The following is a 19,369-nucleotide window of genomic DNA, read 5'->3' as shown; positions in this document are numbered from 1 at the left end:
TTTCCTCTTGCTAGTAGTATTCATTTTCTGCATCTAATCTCATGGACCATAGAGTCAGGTAAGACAAAAAGACCAAATGACTGCCTTTTTTTCCTGAACAAATCTCTGCTACAAAGTAGCTATACCAATATTATATAAATTATATTTCCTAGTCTCTCCTACCTGTGCCTGAAGGCATTTCCTCATACCTCCTTGGAAAACTCCGTACCATTTAAAAATATGTTCTCACAGTCTTCTGCTTTATACCTCCTCTCTCACACACTCTGATGCTACTGCAGCTGCCCATGGTGCACGCGCTAAAGAAGTGATATTAGCTTGTGGCCACATAGCTTCAAAACTTCCTTTTTCTCATGCAGCAGCCTTTTACCCTTGCAGGGCCAATCCAAAACCCATTGAAATCAACACAGCGACTCCCCCCGACTTTGGCAAGCTTTGGCACACAGCCCAAATCCCCAGACTTGCCAGTGTTTCTTGGAAATTTTTACTTTTTCACTTAATTGATCACAACCTGGTGTGATTCTTCCAGTACTTTAGCACTGACTGTTCTAGAATAGCCTTTTCTATTCCAAATACCATGCTTCCTCTCATGTTTCATTTTAAACAGCTTCAGCTACCTATTATATAGAATAGTTCAGGCATAAATGTAAGAAACACACTGTTTAAAAAGGTAACAGAAAAACAAGACAAATCAATTCACTGTAAAGTGAGATCCTTGCCAGGAAATTTCCAGTAGCACCCAGTATTTTTAGCATTTATAAAATTTAAAAAGCAAACCACAAAAACTAAGCAGCATTATTTTACAAGTTTTCACTTTTCATCTAATTCACCAGCTTCTGCTGAATATTTTATTGCCATACTGCAACATATTTATAATTCACCTCATCATTTCTTCAAATTTATTAAGGAAAGGAAGAAATTTCATTTTTTGAAATTTGTTGTGTTCTGTGAACACAAATGTTTTCTGGTCATATTAGTAAACACTAAAATTGTAGACTTCAAAAATATTTATTTATAATTGTCACGATCACTTAACAAAGGGAAAACAGGTCTAATAAGCCACGCTGTCTATTCATTGCTCTTTCTGAAATGAATTCCTCCACACTGGGAAGAGAAAAAGCATTTTCCTGTGGTTAAAGAAAGTCCAAATTGCATGTTTGAAATCTCTTCTAATAAAAAGAGCAAAGCAATAAGCGGATTATCTCTTTAAACATAGTATAGGAAGGCTGGAGGCCCCGGAGACATTTTCCATAGCCTCTATCTCTGATGCATAGCAACATTATCTTCAACTAGAGAGGGTCCTATGACCCTGGAGCTCAATTTTAATTTGATCTTCTTCTTTAAAGAGGTTTCTATGATTCCTCTCAAGTTATGCTGCATATTCTTATTTTGGGTTGGTTTTGTTTGGTTGTTATTTTGTTGTTGTTTTTTAATCTGAGATAAAACAGCCACAGCTTTTTGATCCACTGGTTTGATCGTGTTATATGGATACTTAATGTAACCTCTTCCCTATCAGAACTAGAATATGCATCAGCACAAATGGTAGGTAAGTTCCAGCTGACAGGAGAGAGAAGAGCTTGGATAGAAAATTCACCTCTAGGGCCTCCCTCCTCCCTCCAGTTGTTCTAAGTTTCAGAACTGGTCTGCCTGGCCAAATAACATATGGGGACAGGGGTAAAGAGCCTTACATCCTTGTTGGGAAATACCGGCCAGCTGAAACAAAGGCAAACCTATTGGTTTTGGTGGGGCAGAGGTACCATGCCTGCTCCCACAGAGGCTCAAAATCCCAAGCAATAACAATGCCCATTGCCCAGAAGAACAGGAAACTGGGGAGCTCGGCTTGAACTTCTCTGGGCTGGAACCTGGCCCCAGATCCACTTGGCTTACGCAGCCCTAGCAAGGGAGTTTCCTTGGGTTCCCACCTCCTTGTTCCTCTTCCTTGTTCTAGAAAGGGCACTGCCACTGAGACATGTTGCCAGGCAGGGATATTTCCTCTGTTTTCCTCTTCTCCATCTTTATCTCTGTCTGTGCATCCAGTCCTCACCGTATACTGCTGATACTGCTGAAGGGAAAGCATTTACTCGGAGGCACTGATTTGAGTCGACTGAGTATGATCACAGCAGGCATCTGTGACTACTTGATGGGATTAGCAGATTATGAAAAAGCATGTTTCACTGTGGGGTTCCTGAGAAAGGAAAAATGGGCAGGTGGATGCTTGGATCTCGGTTAAACTATGCATGAAGGCCTGATGGCCGTGTCAGGAAAGCTGTAGGCACAGGATCAGGACTGCTGCAGGTCAGGATTGGAAGATCAAGCCAGAAAGCAGGGAGGTCTCTGGATTGTCCTATCATTTACAGAGGATTGAGGTTTAAGTATTTCAGCCAGGCCAGGTGAGAGAAACCTGCACAGATCCCATCTGCGCCATTTCTAAGATACGTGTGAGTGCTCGACAAAAGCAGCTTTTCTTTTGCATCAAACAGCTTTGCTGCAAAATAGCTTTGCTGCATCAATGCAGACTGAGCCCCGGTGGGATTTGAACAGATGCATTCTGTTGTTAATGAAGGGCAGTTTAGAAGGAGCCAGGGGTTCACAAGTCCCTCGTGGCTGCCCCTTGAAGTCGCTGTGGATCTCTGCAGAGAACTAGTGATGTAAGAGAGTAGTTCTGCCATATAGAAAGATGTCTGGTCCACACAGGGTCAGATTTTCCCTGTTAGATATTCTCATATAATGTATCAGAGGATTCTTCTAGAGTTGCTTGCTTCTTAGGTGTCTGCAGAATGATGAAAAGGAGAAAAAAGAAATGGAGGAAAATTATTCAAAAGAAGATGAATTAATTCTTAATAAGCAGACGCTGACATTTGTTCTGTTAGAAACGGCTATAAGTGATCCGCTGAAACGGAAGCCACTACAGTGAGAAATGTTGCTCCGCCAAGAGACGAACGTGACTAATCCAGCCCAAGGGATAAAGATGCCTCCTTTACTTGTCACTCTTCCCCCAAAAAGCTGTCAGACAGGGAGGGGAGGGAAAATTGGACTTGGTAAAAAAATAAATCACTTTGGATTCTGTGAAGGAGGAATTCCCTGACCTCCTCAATCCTGTTTCTTCAACAGTTGAGTCTATTCCTCACAACCGCTCCTTGTGTAGACAAGGCGCTGACAGACTGATATTTTAAGCGCTGTGTGGCACAGGCCTGCTGTAAGCAAGGTTACACAGCAAGTAGCTGAAATGCCACCGGGTGAATGAAGCCCTACCTACACTAGCATTTTCTCTGTTGCCACCACCAAAGGGAAACATTTTACAAAAATGCTGAGTGCGGGCACCTCCAAAGCATACAGGATTAACCCCTTGCTACCCAAGCTGGCTGACAGTCCAGCGCGACAGCATGCAAATGCTCTTGTTTGAGGAGCTCTCTGCTCTGCTTCTCTTTACAGCTCCCCCTCTATGTGCAGGATCCCACAGCAAGGGCTGTCCTGGACCCTCTGCAGCAGAGTCAGCCACCGTTCAGCAATCCCAGCTCCCACTCACAGGCCAAACCCACTGGCCCACAAGTCTCACTCTTAGGGAAAACACCCTGTTATATTCTGGCACAGCCAGCTGGAGGACGAGCGTGCCAGGCGGTCACAGCCCAGGATGACTGAGAGGGAAGCTGATCGAGGTGCTTGCAACAGTAGCGGAAAGCGCAGTCAAATTCTGCTGTGCCGCGATCGTGGGGCCCTGCCACTCACACTTCTTTCTGTCCAGCACAAGAACTGAGGACACTCGGTGGTGTCTGCTCTTGGTGCGAGAGCTCATCCCATCCCCTCTCTTTGCTTTCTTCTCCTTTGTTTCTCCCATCTCTGCTTCGACCTTTACCTGGCTGAGACTACCATCACCAGACCCACTCACACACAGATGCTCCTTTGCTCTTGCTTTGTTGCTTTGCTCCTGCTCTGTTTTACAGACCCGCTGCCCTCCAAAGCAGCGGTTGAGTGGTGTGGGCCACACACAAGCAATTCAGCACAGCCCAGACAGCTCCACGGTAGGGAAAAAACCCCACACATACTGCATCTCATCATCCAGACTGAATAATTTCTAAGGGGGCAGCTGGTAAAGGTATACAGAAGAATAAATAGGACAGGGAAGAGGGATCAGGACCTACTGTTCTCCCTATCCAACTAATTCCAAGTGCAGCAAGAACACAAAACCAGGGATGCTGTCTTTTCCAGTGCAGATGATGCACTGGGGTATAAGACAGCTTATATAAAACAACCCATCCTTCCCCTCAATAATCAGATACCTGCCACTGCCTTTGCTACCACCAACCACTGTGGTGCCACAGCAGTAACTGCAGGAGGCCAGTAGCCTTGGGACCAGACCACATGGCAAGTAGCTCTGGCACAGAGGAGGCTGCTTGATTTTAAACCACCTTTTCCTAAAAGGTGGGAGTTGTGAAAATGCCTCAGACACTGGAAAATACTGTCCTTCATGAAACAGAGGGCTGGTGCCAGCTGAAGCTGGTGGCATGCTCCACACTGCATAGGCAACCTGGGAACTCTCCCCAACAGGACATCAGTGGGAGGAAGCAGGAGACATTTTTCAGGAACATTTTCCAACGTTAGAAGAGTGAATATATTTTTTAAGCAGATAAGAGATCTGCAGGCGAAAAGAACAACGAAGTTCTGAGGACAGGAAGAAAATGTTCCCTGGGGTGCTTGATGTAAGTTTTGTCCCTATGAAACAGCTGATGCCTGCCAAAGGCAGGGTAGAGGGCTGTGTGAGCTTCTGGTCTGCTTCATGTGGCCCCCACAACTGATCTGCACCTGCATATTCCAAGTTGCAGCTACTTTCACTATGAGTGGATTTAGTTCCTTGTCTCTAACTTGTAACTCCCAGCCCAGCAAGAAGATCCAAACCCAAAACGTACCCACGCTGCCTTTTCCTGAGCCCCAGAGCTGACAGAGACTGTATTAGTTCAGCCTCTGTTCAGACCATCTTAGCTTCTGCTACGATGAAATGGCTCTCAGGTGCTTAATGCCGGTGAGAGCAAAGCTGTGTCCAGGGTCTGCCCCCAGTGCACAGATTCCTCTACCCCAGAGGACTTCTCAGCTGCCTAAATAATCTGGAAAGGGCAATAGTGGGGATCAGCATCTGGCCAACTCTCCATGAATGTCCGTCCCATTCAGAGGGAGCAGCGACGCCAAACCCCTCAATGCCTTTCAGCATACGTCATACAGCAAAGCATCTGCATGAAACCGGGACTGCCAGAACTGGTAGAGCTGCAGGAGCAAGGGTTCTGCTGGAAGAGGGAAGATAGGCTACATGTGCAGCCTAGCTGGCAAGTGGACACCACATCCCATTTTCCCCTTTCGGTGGGACTGGAGATACACTTACTGCCTGCTAGGGCCATGGCAACTCTGTGGGTTTTCTTTCCCCATGTGCCCAGTGCATAAAGGAACTCTCCAAGAACAGGGTCCCAGCCCTTACCTTTCTTGGAAGACTCTTTTTGGGTGATGGGTTGTTTGTGTTGTTCTCGAGGGTAGAATAGACATCAACTTGCTGCAAATCCAGGCACTGCACAGGGAAGAGAGAAGAGAGCAGGGGTCACATAAATTACTTCGGTTTAAGACAACTAATTGCTCACTGGGTTGTTCCCCATCTCGTGCCTGACATTTTTTAGAAACCCCTGCCATCTCCAAAATGTTGAAGTTCCTGACCTGAACTTGGGCAAAAAGAAAATCCTTTTCCCCTGAAATCTTTATGGTGCAGCTGCATCATCTTCCTTTTTCAGGCTCAAAGAGATGGGCTTTGATGTTACCTACACCATGTAAGGCAGTGGAGAACAATGCCAATGCCCCTGCCTCCCTCCACTCCAAATTGTCCCAGAATACAGAATAAAGACCCCTCTGCCACATGAAAGGATATTGTGCACCATGGGGACTGCAGGTAACCAGCAGTGCTCTGCATTGCCCAAGACTGTTTAGGTGCCTGAAATCCAGAAGCTCTTGCTCATGGTTAGTCTGGGCACACAAGGGTGAGAAGAGAGGCGAGGCTGAGGTCTAGAAGCACAGTGGTTGTCGAAAATGGGAAACCCTATATTGGGCATGATTTCTATTTATTTTCTGGGGTTTTTTTCCAAGCCAGAACTCTCCTTTCTTCTTAGACTGAGCAAAGAATAATAAAAAAAATCAATACACTCCCAGGCCCTCAAACATATCCATGTCCCACACAGCTACACAGAGAAACGCACACACGCCCTACATGTGTATGCACCCGCTGGTCCCCCAGGTAATCGTGTCACAGGAGATGCATGTCAGTTTGAGTGATGTTCCAGATCTGCCTGAAGGATCAAACATAACAATCAGGAGGACTTTTCCATGTGTGTTTCAAGGATGACAGCAGGTTGCCAAGGTGGCTGTTTCTCTGGCAACAGGAAGATGGGAGGAGCTCCGGCCGCAAGAGGGGCAGATGGTATTAGTGGAGAGACTGCAAAGGGATCGAGGCGCCCTGCAACACAGCGAGGAGGACAGCCAAACATGGAGGCTTGATTCTGGGGCTGCCAGTCACCTGAACGCCCATCATTTCATCCGGAGTTGCAAACACTCAGCATCTTTCAGGTTCATAGTCAGCAGGACGGTGGTTTGAACAGGACCAGATGATAGAGGAGCAGCATTTGGGAGCGGGGCTTGCAACAAACAGGCACTCGGACAGGAGGGGGCCGCAGGGAATGGAGCACCGCACAGCTCTCCCATTCCCACTCCTCCTCCAGAACAGTCAAATTATTTCACCTGTCTGCTTTCCAGTCCCAACAACCCGCTTGCCCACACCGACATTCCCAACTACTCACATGTGCACATGCGCACACAGAAAATCCCATTTCCCTGTCCTCATTTTCAATTCTCTTTGTGATGCTCGCAGCCTGGCTCCATGTCCCCTTGGCAGGACAGACAGCCTCTTTCACTGCTCTAGTCTGAAGCCACTTGCAAGCAAGAAGGATCCTTTTGGTGTTTAACCTCCAAAAAAGATTCCCTCCCTCCACAAACCCTCTTCCCATGGAGGCTGTTGACAATGCTGGTCCTTTGCTGGTCAGTTGGAAAGCTGGTGTCTCCAACCACCATTTGCAAATTAATTACTTTCACTTGGTCACTGACCACCTGCTACTGTCACAGCAGAGGCACACAGGCCTCTCTCCTCCCTGCTGGCAGATGCCTTCCCATCCCCAAGCAGCCTCCTTCTCTGCCTCGCACCAGGAAAAGCTCCTTTGCTCTAGAACCTGCCTGCACCGCAGGAGTTCTGTTTGCTCCTCAAAAAAGCTTGCTTGAAGTGTAAAGTGGATGAAGCGAGTCCCTCGGATTGTTATTTCCAAGCTGCTCGTTAGCTAGGCAGCTAAACTGGAAGACAGAGGAAAATACAGGTTTGGGTCTGGGCAGTGCAGTGAGGTAGAGCTGCTCCAGGGCTGCAGGAGGACAAAGAGATCTATAACACCTGGCAGTGTAGTGGGAGCAAAGTGGGTGCCCAGCTGCCCCCTTATTACCAGGACTTTTTGCTACCTGCTGCTTTTCACTGTGTACACCCACCCCCAGGGACCATGAGGTAAATGGTGGCACCTGAAAAAGCCAGCGGGGAAGGCATTTGCTCCTAGGGATGCTCAGCCAGGATGGCTTTGCAGAAGGTGTGCTAGGACCCTTCCCATACCAGGGGTGAGCCTTGCTGCCATGTTGGATAACACAGAGCATTTAATGAGCTGCACCAGCCAGTTCCAAGCCCTTACTTTGATGTCCAGTGCTGCCTCCTGTTGCTCCTGCTCTCAGCTCTGGGCCTGCAAGGACACTGTGGTTCTCTGACCTGATTTTTTTCCAGACTCTGACCTCTTGCTTTCCCCCGCAGATAGCACATCTGGCACATGCTGGCCTCCTGTCCCGTCCCCTAATCTCTGATCTCCTTCTTTATCTCATCACTTGGAGTTACTTCTCACTTGTCCTTTCCGTTTCCTTGCCTTAGCTTACCCCAATGCTGACTACAGATTTCTGCCCTCCCCATGAATTAAGCACTAAGTGTTCAACACCTGATTTAACACCAACAGTTTTTCACAACACACCTAATTTCAAACGCAGTTTGCAGGGCTGGGTTTACACCATGCAGAGTCCCAACAAAATTTAGCAGCAGGGCACCAGAGTCATCTTTCAAAGGAAATAAGGTTTGTTGAGTTTCCACTCCCTTCACCCATCCAATGCAGGGTCTCCATCCCAGGGCCCTCACCCTCTCTCCCCCATTAACTTTGCCGTTACACCTCGCAGCCCCGCCGTGCTCCCCCTCCTCACCTTGCAGCCCTGCTCTCACCACATGCAGTGTCTGCGGTGGGAGTTGCTGCTTCATGCCTGAACAAGTCACCCCGCAGCAGCTGCTTCACGGTAAAGTAACCTCTGGTGGGCGGGCTGGTACCCCCCAGCACGCAGGAGATGGTCCGAGGCTGCTTGCAGCTCTGCCAAAGAGGGCTGAGCCACCTGCCCTGCACACCGGGCTGGCTGAGAGCCCCACACAGCTGGTGTGTGGTGAACAGGCTTGGGGGGAAGGCCAGCTGGGCCAGGTCCATAGGGCTCCTGCAAGCAAGGGGCCCAGCCAGCTCCCGGGACTGCCTGTGCCTAAGGCTGGCTCTGCTGGCTTGCGATATTAGCCTTAGCGGGGCCTCCTGAACAGAACAACATGATGAAACATGTAATTAAGATAGAGCTAAGGATGCATGACGAGGCCGACTGAGCGAGAAATGGATTTGATTTTTTTTTTGTCTCCTTGCAGAAATCATCCACTTCAGCAGGAAACTACCCATTCAGATTTTTATAAGCCCGAATTAAAAAGAAATTATTTGGTACCAATGAAAAAGTTTAAAACCTGCAACCTCCTTTACCCTAAGCATTGCTTTTTGCCCAGAATAAATATGTCACATACAATATATAGTGCTTTCTTTTAAACCTCTACTCCAAAAATGAACGGGCCACAAAACAGTGCCCCCCTCCCCGAAGTGAGAATGAGAAGGGAGCAGGCCCATCCACTTTTGCATATCTGCCCCCTATCAGGTCTCCTGCCTCCTTGGCAGAGCTTGGCTCCTCTCTGCAGAGGAGCTTCGTTTTGTGTCTGGAGCTACATACTCCAGAGCTTCATTTTGTTTAGTTTAAATGATTAATGCAGCAAAGCTTACAGGTTTTCCTCGGAGAGACTTTTCCAGCCCTTATAGACCTCGCAGTCAGAAAGGTTTCCTAATATTCAGGCAACATCCTTCTCTACTCACTTTTCATTTTATTCTTCCTCGTTTGTCCCACAGATCACGGGGGAAAAAAAACCCCTTCCCTTCTTAGTGGAGCAGCCCTCCCAGGGGAGTCAAAGGAGAAAAAGGAATCCATTTTAAATGGAGCTGGATGGGTTGTAAATGGGATTAGGGGTCATGGTTACTTGAGGTAGCTGAGGTCTGGGCCTGACATTTCAGGAGAGCCACTCCAATCCTATTACCTATGACGCTGCCGCTACTGGGGTCAGGGAGTGGGAGCAGTCAGCATTCCCCAGTTTGGGAAATGGAAAAAGGAGATCCTATGCAATGAATAGGGAAATGTTCCAAAAAAGAGACTCCCTTCGCTTTCTTCCTGCCCTTTTTCCCCCCCGAGAGCTAGTCAGCCTGCTCAGGTCTGCAGTGGTCTGTGACACTGACACCGGTGAAGGTGTCACAGCAGGAGCTCTAAACAGCTGGGGTTGTTGTGGGGAGCACTTCTTTCTGCCCCTTTCCTGATCCATCATTCTCCAGCTGGGGAGGGCATGTCCTTGAGACACTCTGCAGTACAAAGTGGGGCTGAGATGCCCTCTTCCTTCCTGACTCCTGGAGACCCTTCTGTCTCTACCACCAGGAACCCCCTCTGGCCCCAGGCTTGCTACTCTGTGCTGCCACACTGCTGGCAGAGGGAAGGGTGCTGCCCAGCAGGGCACGGTGCAAGGCTTTGGCACTGGGGAGGCCATGAGTGGGACCAGGATGGAGACACGCAACATGCACAGTCCTGAGAGGAGCTAAGCAGGGCAGAGCACAGAAGCAAGGTCACCAGTACCAGGCTGGTATGCAGGTATTGCTCATGTTTCACATCATGATACTGGCGTTGTCTGTACCACAGCAGGGCAGGGAAAGGAAGGGTTGTACCATGATGCGGACAGAAGGGATGGAGGGCGATTCTGGTACTCACGTCATAGACGGGAGATGGTGGTGGTGGGCTGGCTGAAGGGGGCTGTGTTTCCACCTTCTGTCTCAGGATATTTAGCTGGTTCCTTCTAGGGCACAACACCTGCTGAGGACAAGGCACCAAATGACATATTTGGAGAAAACACCGTCTCCCCAAAGATGAAGTGAACATCAATGTCATGTCAAAGCCAGCTGCTCACACAACCCCTGAGTGTTTCCACAGCAGAGTGCTGGCACTCTCTGCACAACATGGGCCGGTCCCTTTCCTCACTGCAGGGTAAAATGGAGGAGTCTGATGACTTACACTGGAGCAGTGGAAAGGAGAAACTGGCTTCTGTGTGTACACAGAAATCACTTCCACCACTGTGCTGGTTTTGGCTGGGATAGAGTTAATTTTCTTCATAGTAGCTAGTATGGAGCTATGTTTTCGATTTGTGCTGAAAACAGCGTTGATAATTCAGGGATGTTTTAGTTACTGGTGAGCAGTGCTTACACAGAGTCAAGGCCTTTTCTGCTTCTCACACCATCCCACCAGCAAGGAGGCTGGGGGTGCACAAGAAGTTGGGAGGGGACACAGCTGGGACAGCTGACCCCAACTGGCCAAAGGGGTATTCCATACCATATGACATCATGCTCAGCATATAAAGCTGGGGGAAGAAGAAGAAAGGAGGGCATGTTTAGAGTTACAGCGTTTTGTCTTCCCAAGTAACTGTTACTTGTGATAGAGCCCTGCTTTCCTGGAGATGGCTGAATACCTGCCTGCCGATCAGAAGTAGTGAATGAGTTCCTTGCTTTGCATTGCTTGCATGGCTTTTCCTTTACCTATTAAACTGTCTTTATCTCAACCCACGAGTTTTCTCACTTTTACTCTTCTGATTCTCTTCCCCATCCCAGCTGGGGGGAGTGAGCGAGCGACTGTGTGGGGCTTAGTTGCCGGCTGGGGTTAAACCACGACAACCACTGAAACCTAGCTGGATGCATGGTGTAAGCATTTAACAGCACACAACAGTGCTGTAGGACAGGGAGTAAAGCAGGGCCCTGTTCAAAGTGTGTGTGGGAATTTCACAGAAGCAAAATGCAGTGACTCTCATCAGGATTTGGCTGGGAAGCTTTTGCTAATACACAGAGTCTAGAGAAGAGAACCAGACGACCATTAATGATGACATGTAGTCAGTGATACACTAATGTGCAAGTCCAGCATGGAGTTGAAGGAAGCAGGTCTCTTCCTCTGAAACGTTGCTTGCATCGGATGAGTTCTCCTTGAACACGCTCCATTCATGCACAGATAAGAGTTAGCCCTGCTCAGCAAGCAAGAGAGGAGGCAGAAACGGCAGAAGGCTTTGCTAAGTATCTCTGTTCTAATTCGGAAAGAAGTGGGATGATTATATTCACATCACATGAAAACGATGAACTGCTTTCCAGTCCATTAGTAACTAAGGAGGATGCTAAATAGCTTCTCTTAAAGATAAACATTTTTAAACCAGCAGGTCTGAGCAAGCTGTGGTGAGAAATATGGGCTGTGTTCTGCAGGAGGGCAAATGTAATGACTGCACAATCTCTTCGGGCCCCAAGGGGAGCCCGCAGGTCTGAGACTTGTTGGCCCACCTCAAAACCTAGAGATGCCAATCGGCAAGTTGTGACAATGCCTCCCCTCCTCATCCCCATGGAGACACTGTCAAGGCAAGCAGAGATGGGGGCCTGTCTCCAGCGTAGTCACTCTGCTGCTTACACTCCTTCCCCCTCCATCTGCCTGCAACGAAAGTCTCACGAGATTAGCAGGTCTGCCAACTGCTGCCATTCTGTTTTCAACCTCATGATCTCTGACTGTTTGTGCTGAAGCCTGATGCTCCTTGGAGTCATAGGACTGTACCAGCAGCACAGCCTCCACATAACAATGCATGCAGGGAGTCTGCTGTCATGGTGGCAGAGAGGAGGTTGAAAGAGTAAATATGGGGGATACTCTACCTAGAAAACAACAATCCCCAAATTACATTCTAAATTACATTCAGGTTTCTTTAAGCCAGCCTTGAAATCTCTGGAAGAATGCAGAGGATGTTATTTTGAATACCTGAGGGTAGCAGGACTAGGAGCAGTAGGTTTTCCCCAAACAACAGGGATTCCAGTATTACAACTCCAGAGTTTTTTCCACAGGCCCCCTGTCTCATCCAGCTCTTTCAGCCCTACTTTTGGCTTTTCTTCTCCTGCTCTCTACATCCTTTCTTCCCCACTCCTGGTTTCCTCTTTGCCCTCAGCTACTCATCCCACCTTCCACTTCCTCACCCAGCTGGTCCCAACCTGTGCCACTGGTCTGCTCACCTGAGAGGCCCTGTCAGTCCAGTCTTAAACACCCTCCTCCAAGCTCCAGTGCTTCCTGGCTCCAGATTCCAGTCCCAGTTTCCCTCCCGAGGCTCCTTCTTCCAGCCTCACAGAATCACTGCTGTTGGAAGGTGCCTCTGGAGAGTGTCTAGTCCAAGCCTCCTCTGCTCAAAGCAGAGCCAACTAAAGCAGGTTGCTCCTCAGGTCCTTGTCTCTCTCTTTTTTTCCAGTTAGCTGGGACTTCCACGCAGGCTTCCTTGGGATCCTTGTCCTGACCTTCCCCTCTCGCTCTGTCTCTCAATGTTTTCTCTGCCAAACACAGGCCCAAGGCTCTGGTCCCCATCCCCTCCACACTGCAGATTGTTTTCTTCTGTGGTGCCCGAGCCATGGCTCAGGAACACCGTTGCACAGTCTCCTTGCAATCAGGTCATGCCCTTGCACCAGAGTAGCCCTCATCTTGAAAGAGGATTAGAAACAGGGGAAGTCCTGCCCTCCTCCTGCCACCAGGGCTGCAACAGACTTGCTTGGGTGCATAGGATGTTACCTGTGTGGAAAGGCAGCTTCACAGGGGCTCCTTTAGACAACTGAGCTGCTAAACTGACAAGAGCCACGACTGAGCATGCACAAACTGCAATCTTCCAAAGACCCATCACAAGGCTACATCTCCTTGAATATTCTCAGGGCCAGCACACTGCTGGTGTGACTTCTTGGCCTGTGTTAGATCTTTGCTCTAAAGCAGAGCATGCCAGAGTCAAAATGATTACCAGAAGTTCTTTAATAGACAAATCAATGACTCGTTTTGTCTTTCCTGTAATCTTTTTTCTCAGAGAGACTGAACTTAAAAAAAGAAAATGAACCTGAGGCAGTCACCCAGCATGGAAAATTTCAGCACGGGGACTTCCAATCCAGCCAAGTTAGAACCAAGTGAAATAAATTCCTAGAATAGGTCCTGTCAGGTATTGCTTTTTATTTGGTTATAACTTGCCTTTCTTTTCCACAGAAGCAGACCTGTTGCGGTAATGCTCAATGCAGCAAGAAGAGTGGTAAGAGTAACGAGGATTTCCCACCCATAAGAAGTCTCTACGTACCCTGTACCTGTAAGAAAGAAAGCAAAAGATTCACAGCGTGAGTGGAAGTTACAATCCTGCTGCATTTGTAACCCTGGAAAGAGCCTTGAGAGCGCTAAAATACAGAAGCAGTGCAGAATACGGTGGCACAGATGCACACACCCTTCAAAACCTAGTCCGACTGAACAGAGAGCAGGGTGCAGCTGAAGAATCACACAAAAGAGACAGGATATAAGCAGCTGCACTTCATGTAGATTAGAGGGAAGTGACATAACTATGAGAGCCAAGAAAGGTGGTAGTTAGAGGCTGGCAAAGGTCTTCAGTGATAGGGGCAGACAGACAGATGGTGGAAAGCACACAGGCCACACAAACTAGTGGGGTAGGTACTGTAGGCATCCTCTGACCAGTGTAGCAAAGCTCTTTCGTCACAGCTCTTTGCATTTCCACTTTCTGAGAAGTTTTTCATATCCAGCATTCAGTAATGCAAATCCAGCCAGTCAGCAGCATGCATGTCCTTATCACTTCTTAATAATATTCCTCTTATCATGACCTGAAGTTCTCCCTCGCTTTCCAGTCTGCGCACTAACGGTACAACCGACCCCTTGTACCACATGGAAAAGGGGGAGGGATTACGGTGAGCCCCTAACCTGTTCGTGAGCCCCTAACGGTGAGCACCTAACCTGTACATCTGATTACAGCAAGCACCCTAACCACTGACCTTGTGTTCAACCATCTCTGTCACACTGCGAAAGGCCAAACCGCACTGTGTCCTGGGCACTGACACCTAAAAGCATCCTCTGATCCAGTGCCCAGGCTCCCTGGTTAGACCCTGACTTTACACCTGCTGTTCCCAGAAGGCTGTGGCAGGGCAGATATAAATTACTACATCTTCATGTCCCCATTGGTGCATTGGGAACAGTAGCACACGTCACCTATGTAAAACACATTCAACTCTGATGGCATTAAGTATTGGGCATAAAGTATTATTCCCACCTGACTTTATAGCATGTTTGAGTAAAGGAAAAGAAGGGCAAAGATCATCTTCTCATACCCAGATCCAGCTGATTTTTACCTACCTGCCCTTCCTTTATGGTTGTCACTTACCTCTAGCAAGGACAAACACTCCCTTTCCCATTTTCTGGATGTTATTCCATTTGACCTCGCAGTAGTATGTGCCAGTAGAAGAGGTGTGTTCAAGTGGCATGATTCTGTGGTTGTAAGGTATGATAGCACTCTTATTCTCTTTTCCAGAAGGGATGTCTACATTTTCCGACCTACTATAGATGGATGTTTTCTGGCCCAGTGAATTAATCCAGTAATAGAAGATTGAAAATTCAGTGTATTGCGGCATGTAAGGGAAGATGACTGTACAGGGGATGGATATTCCTTCCTTGAGCAGTGCAACCTGGATGGGAGGTGTCTGCTGCACATCGACATTTCCCCCTGTAAGGGTAATAATTGTTAGCAGTCACCTAACATCACTAAGTCAGGAGAGGACTGCTGCCCCAAAGACAGGATCACACGGTGAAAATAACCCTATGTCAGGAAGCGTGCCCTTAGCATACAGTGTTGGCCCTTGTCAGAAATTGAGTGATTCAGAGCATGTGCCCTGTGCGATTTGCCACATCTCTTAGGTAATTGCTGTGTGATTTGCGATAGCCTGTTGCATTCACAGGCTTCCCCTTTTCCCTTGTGAGCTCCTCTGTACAACACCAGCACACAGAAAGACAGGAAATGAAGGAGGAAGTGAACTGATTTTGCAGTGGTGTGAGACTATATTTACAGCAGATGAATAGAAAGCAATTTTCCAAGACAAACGCTAGCTGGACATCCCCTGAAACTCCTGAGTTACAAACCTCTGCTTGGGTGTCTACGTGTGCCCATGTGATGACTCTGCACCAGTGAAGGTGCTGTACACAAGCAGGTGTTATCGGTGCGATTTTGTATTTCTGAAGCACGAGTGAGGAAGGAAATTGCATATGCTGCACCAGGGGCCAGCACCAGGGCCATGAGAAATAAGGCACAGCCTAATCACTCCAAACTGTTGCTGCCATAAATGGGCAGCAAAGCGCAAGACTCGATGCTAGATATGGGAACTATCTGCAAAAGACTGCAGATCTTAAGTATCTATACGTGACAGTATGTCAGGCAGAGAGATGGGAGATCATGCCCTTCATGTGCTTCCTCCTTACACAGACAGGGCTGTTGAAAGTGATCTATCGCTACAATTCAGTAGACAATGATGTCGGGAGTTACAAGAGAGGATGAATAAGCACAGATGGGGAACCACACTGTGTTTTACTCCCTGTTTTGTTTAAAAAAAATTTTAAAAGCTAAGAGTAAGCCATGGGCTAGTAAGGAGCCTGGGGTACAGGACCTCTTTGGCTTCCCAGCCAAATCTGGGTTTAACATCAGGCAGTCTCTGGATCTATTTGTTTGGCAGCTGACATAACACCACACATAAAGCAACTTAAGAGGAGGCCCGTGCAAACCATTGTTGTCTTTAAAAAAGGGAACTGGAAACTTAAACACAAGTCTTCTTACAAAATGAAGGATTCTTTCAGAGACATGAAAATAGAAAGGGAAAAAAAAAGTAGAGAGAGAAAGTAGGGGATGGGCAGGTTTTTCCATTCATGGGATTCCCTGGGGTTCTGCATCTATGAACAGGCTCATAACAAGGCATTAAAGCTGTCCCAGATCACAGCCAGGTTTGCTTTCCTGTCATCATGCGCTAACACTGCATCGCAACAGCAGCATCACCTCTGCACAGTGGGACTTGGCATTGGAAAAGGCAACTCAGACTTAGCACTGCTGAATGCTGAGCACTGAGGAAGAGTTGTGGGGGGCAATAACAGGAGAGCACAGCTGCTGTCCAGAAAGGACTGTTGGGAAGTAACCTCAGTTAAGGAAAATCCTCTACAGATGACATAGCCAGGGACAATAGCCTGAGAGTAAGGAAGAGCTTAGGTTACATCACTCAAAGAAGGTTCTTAGCTGTAAAAGCAACTGAGATACAGTACAGTCCCAAGGGACATGCTCATTCGTTGTGAGTGCACAGTCCTGTGTATGCTAGATACAATATTATGGAAAGACAGGAACAGAAAATTCTGCAGACACGGTGGGAGTGATAACCCGAGTGGTCTCTTCTGGGCCTTATTTTCTAAAATAATTCATCATTCATCATCCTTCTCCTCATCTCTACCCAGCAGAACACACATGAATATAGTTTCTATACAAGACATGGCTAAGCACTGCTGTAACAAAACAGAGGAGAGATCCATCTTCTTACAGTATCCCAGGAGCCATTAGCTTGAGAAGAACATGCCAGGGAAAAAGCCAAACCATTTTATTTAGGTTATCTAACCCTTCTCCCATGTTCCCCTTTTCTTGAGGATTCTCTCTCTCAGCTTTGAAATGCTTAAAAGACAGAAATAGCAGCAGCGTGCAAATTCCTAGAGGGGATCTCTGGAAATTAGCAAAATATAGCAGCTGGAAATGCTCTAATATGAACAAACGTGAGAGTAAACAAAAGGAATTAAAAAACACTTTTTTACCTCCACACTGAAGCAACCAAAGAAACAGGAAGATGACTTTTAGATTAGAGGCCATGATGGGGGTCAAAGGCTGTAAGAAAGCAACCAGATACGAAGATCCAAAAGGCATAAGAGATGGGGGTTTGTCAGGTATTTCCACGCCCAGTCAGCTGATTGATCCCCTCCCACTTGCGAAGGGACAGGCAGGATGGACACACACTGCTTTTGGCAAGCTGTTCCTGGCAAATGCAGGCTCTTCTGCTTTTCGGTCAGACTCCTCCCCACACCAGGGTTAATTTCTCTGTACTATTGCAATGGTGTTACACCTACCAGTGGGTGTCCAAAGATTAGACCATAAGCTCTTTAACACTTTGTCTCCTGATGACTGTAAAATATCACATGCATTTAAAGCAAACTTTGTCACCTTCCACAGTGACTGAAGTCCCATGTTGGAATATGGAAAAAAATGTGCTTTGACTGATGCAGACCGAGGCCATTTGAGGTGAATGTGGTCAAATTCTGTGAAGGATTCAACTGACTCTGGAGCAATGGACAAGCTTAAAAGTGGCACAGTAGGATTTTTACCATAATTTTGCAAGGATTTGTTTACACAGTTGTTTTGGAACAGCTATTCCTGATTATCTCACTGCATGGACCATCCAGGTTTTGGAATAAGGGCACCTTACTTTATCTTAATTGAGTGCTTTGTTCACATGGGGAAGCTACTGAGCAGTGCCACAGGGTGCGGGTTCAGGGCAGAGCAGCACTGTCAAACTCCTCCTTTATGTGAACACTCAAGTGTGGGATCACCTGTTTTGCCTTCAACATGAAAAACAAGTACCCACACCAGCAGTCAGTACAGAGGAACAGCTCCACTGTGCTCCCGACTGCACAAAACTTCCCTCCACAGTCAACTCCTCCACTAGGTCACTTTGGAGGAAGGCACTCATATTCCAGAAGTGAGAACAACTGGACAGCAAATTCGTCCCTAACAGCTGTGATGTTTCAGATCCACATGATGCTGGCTCTGAATCAGCTTCGCAATGCAGGCAAGCCTTAAGAAATCTATTGTAGGGAAATCTAAGGAGAGCCCTTTGAAGAAGAAAACCCTCTCTTTGTGGGAGGATCCTGCCGCCTATACTCATGAAGAGTCTTTGATTTCAATGAAAGCTTGTTTTTAGCTAAGACATCTGCAATGCAACAGCTGAGCAGCGTCTGACTCAGAAAAAACCCCCGATGTCTGAGAGGTCTTCACTTCTCTTTAGGCAGCTTCCTCCTTCCGTGCTTCTTGTGAGACATTTGCACTGTCCACAAGACAGCACTTTGCTGCAATTTCAAGGGTGCCTGCTCACATGGGGTGCTGGGCTGTGGAGACTGATGTGGGACAGCCACGCTGGGAAAGACCTACGAAGGTAGATGAGCCCGTAAACTGCGCGTAGTCAAAAGCACTCTCTATCGGTTGTTTCATCCCTCTAGAGTTTGTAGGAGAGAGGTTTGCTCCAAAGCAGCCTTTGGTTTACAGCATTTTTCCTCCTGTTCAGCCTGGGACAGGTCCTCAAGAGGAAGGAGTCTTGACACAGGGGGTGGCACGCAGCTGCGGCTGCTGTGGCCCCTGGAGCCCAGGGACGGCTCCAGTACCTTGCTGAGAGCCCTGACAGATGGGGAGAGGAGCAAGTGGCTTTGTGTGGCTCTGCAAGGCTGGTGCAGCAGCTGCACTCCTCCAGGGAAGGTTTAGCTCAGATTAGCCAAAACCAACTCCTCTCCCCAAGACATGCTGACATGAGCTGCACAGGGCTGGTCTCAGCTGGAAATCGCTCCTCGCAGGTCTTAACGCTGAGCAGCAAGGACAATCAAGAGCGGTAACAAGACACTTGGGGCCCACTTGGTATTTCAGATATGTAGGCACAGATCAGGCAGCTGTGGCTCTGGGGGGCTGTGGGGTTACAACAGTGCTCAGCAGCATTTTTCAGGCCTGAATGGCATCTCAAGGTAGTTGGGGCAGGGAGGGAGAAGGGGGCAGGGGCTTACTACCCTCCTGTGGAAGAACTCTGCTGAACTGTGAGGGCTTCCTCGGCTCTTATATCACACTCGTCCCCATGGTAGCGCACCGCTTTGCAATTTCCAGCATTGATGTATTTCTAGAGGACAGAACATGCTGCTCCTGTCAGTGATGTGTTTTAACTGTTATCAGCATTTATCTGCTTCAGGAATTCAGAGTGATAAGTGGATTAAGTGCGGTAGGTTTGTAGGGCTGCTAGGTCAA

The 19,369-nt window shown here is 47.8% G+C and overlaps 1 protein-coding gene across 1 annotated transcript; it reads right to left on the bottom strand.

Moving 5' to 3' along the window:
- Window positions 1-1,015: 1,015 nt before the first annotated feature.
- NFAM1 (NFAT activating protein with ITAM motif 1) lies at window positions 1,016-17,339 on the bottom strand. Its single transcript, XM_075491662.1, has 6 exons — window positions 17,128-17,339; window positions 14,678-15,016; window positions 13,492-13,601; window positions 10,195-10,293; window positions 5,462-5,548; window positions 1,016-2,767 (listed from the first exon to the last, which is right to left on the bottom strand). Exons 1-6 carry the CDS (start codon window positions 17,234-17,236, stop codon window positions 2,708-2,710), a joined length of 804 nt encoding a protein of 267 aa, XP_075347777.1. The 5' UTR covers window positions 17,237-17,339; the 3' UTR covers window positions 1,016-2,707.
- Window positions 17,340-19,369: the final 2,030 nt, after the last annotated feature.

Source organism: Mycteria americana, chromosome 1 (assembly GCF_035582795.1).
Source record: "Mycteria americana isolate JAX WOST 10 ecotype Jacksonville Zoo and Gardens chromosome 1, USCA_MyAme_1.0, whole genome shotgun sequence".
NCBI lineage: Eukaryota > Metazoa > Chordata > Aves > Ciconiiformes > Ciconiidae > Mycteria > Mycteria americana.
Note: the sequence above shows the minus strand (reverse complement) of the source record. Positions and strands in the feature narration are given on the sequence as shown.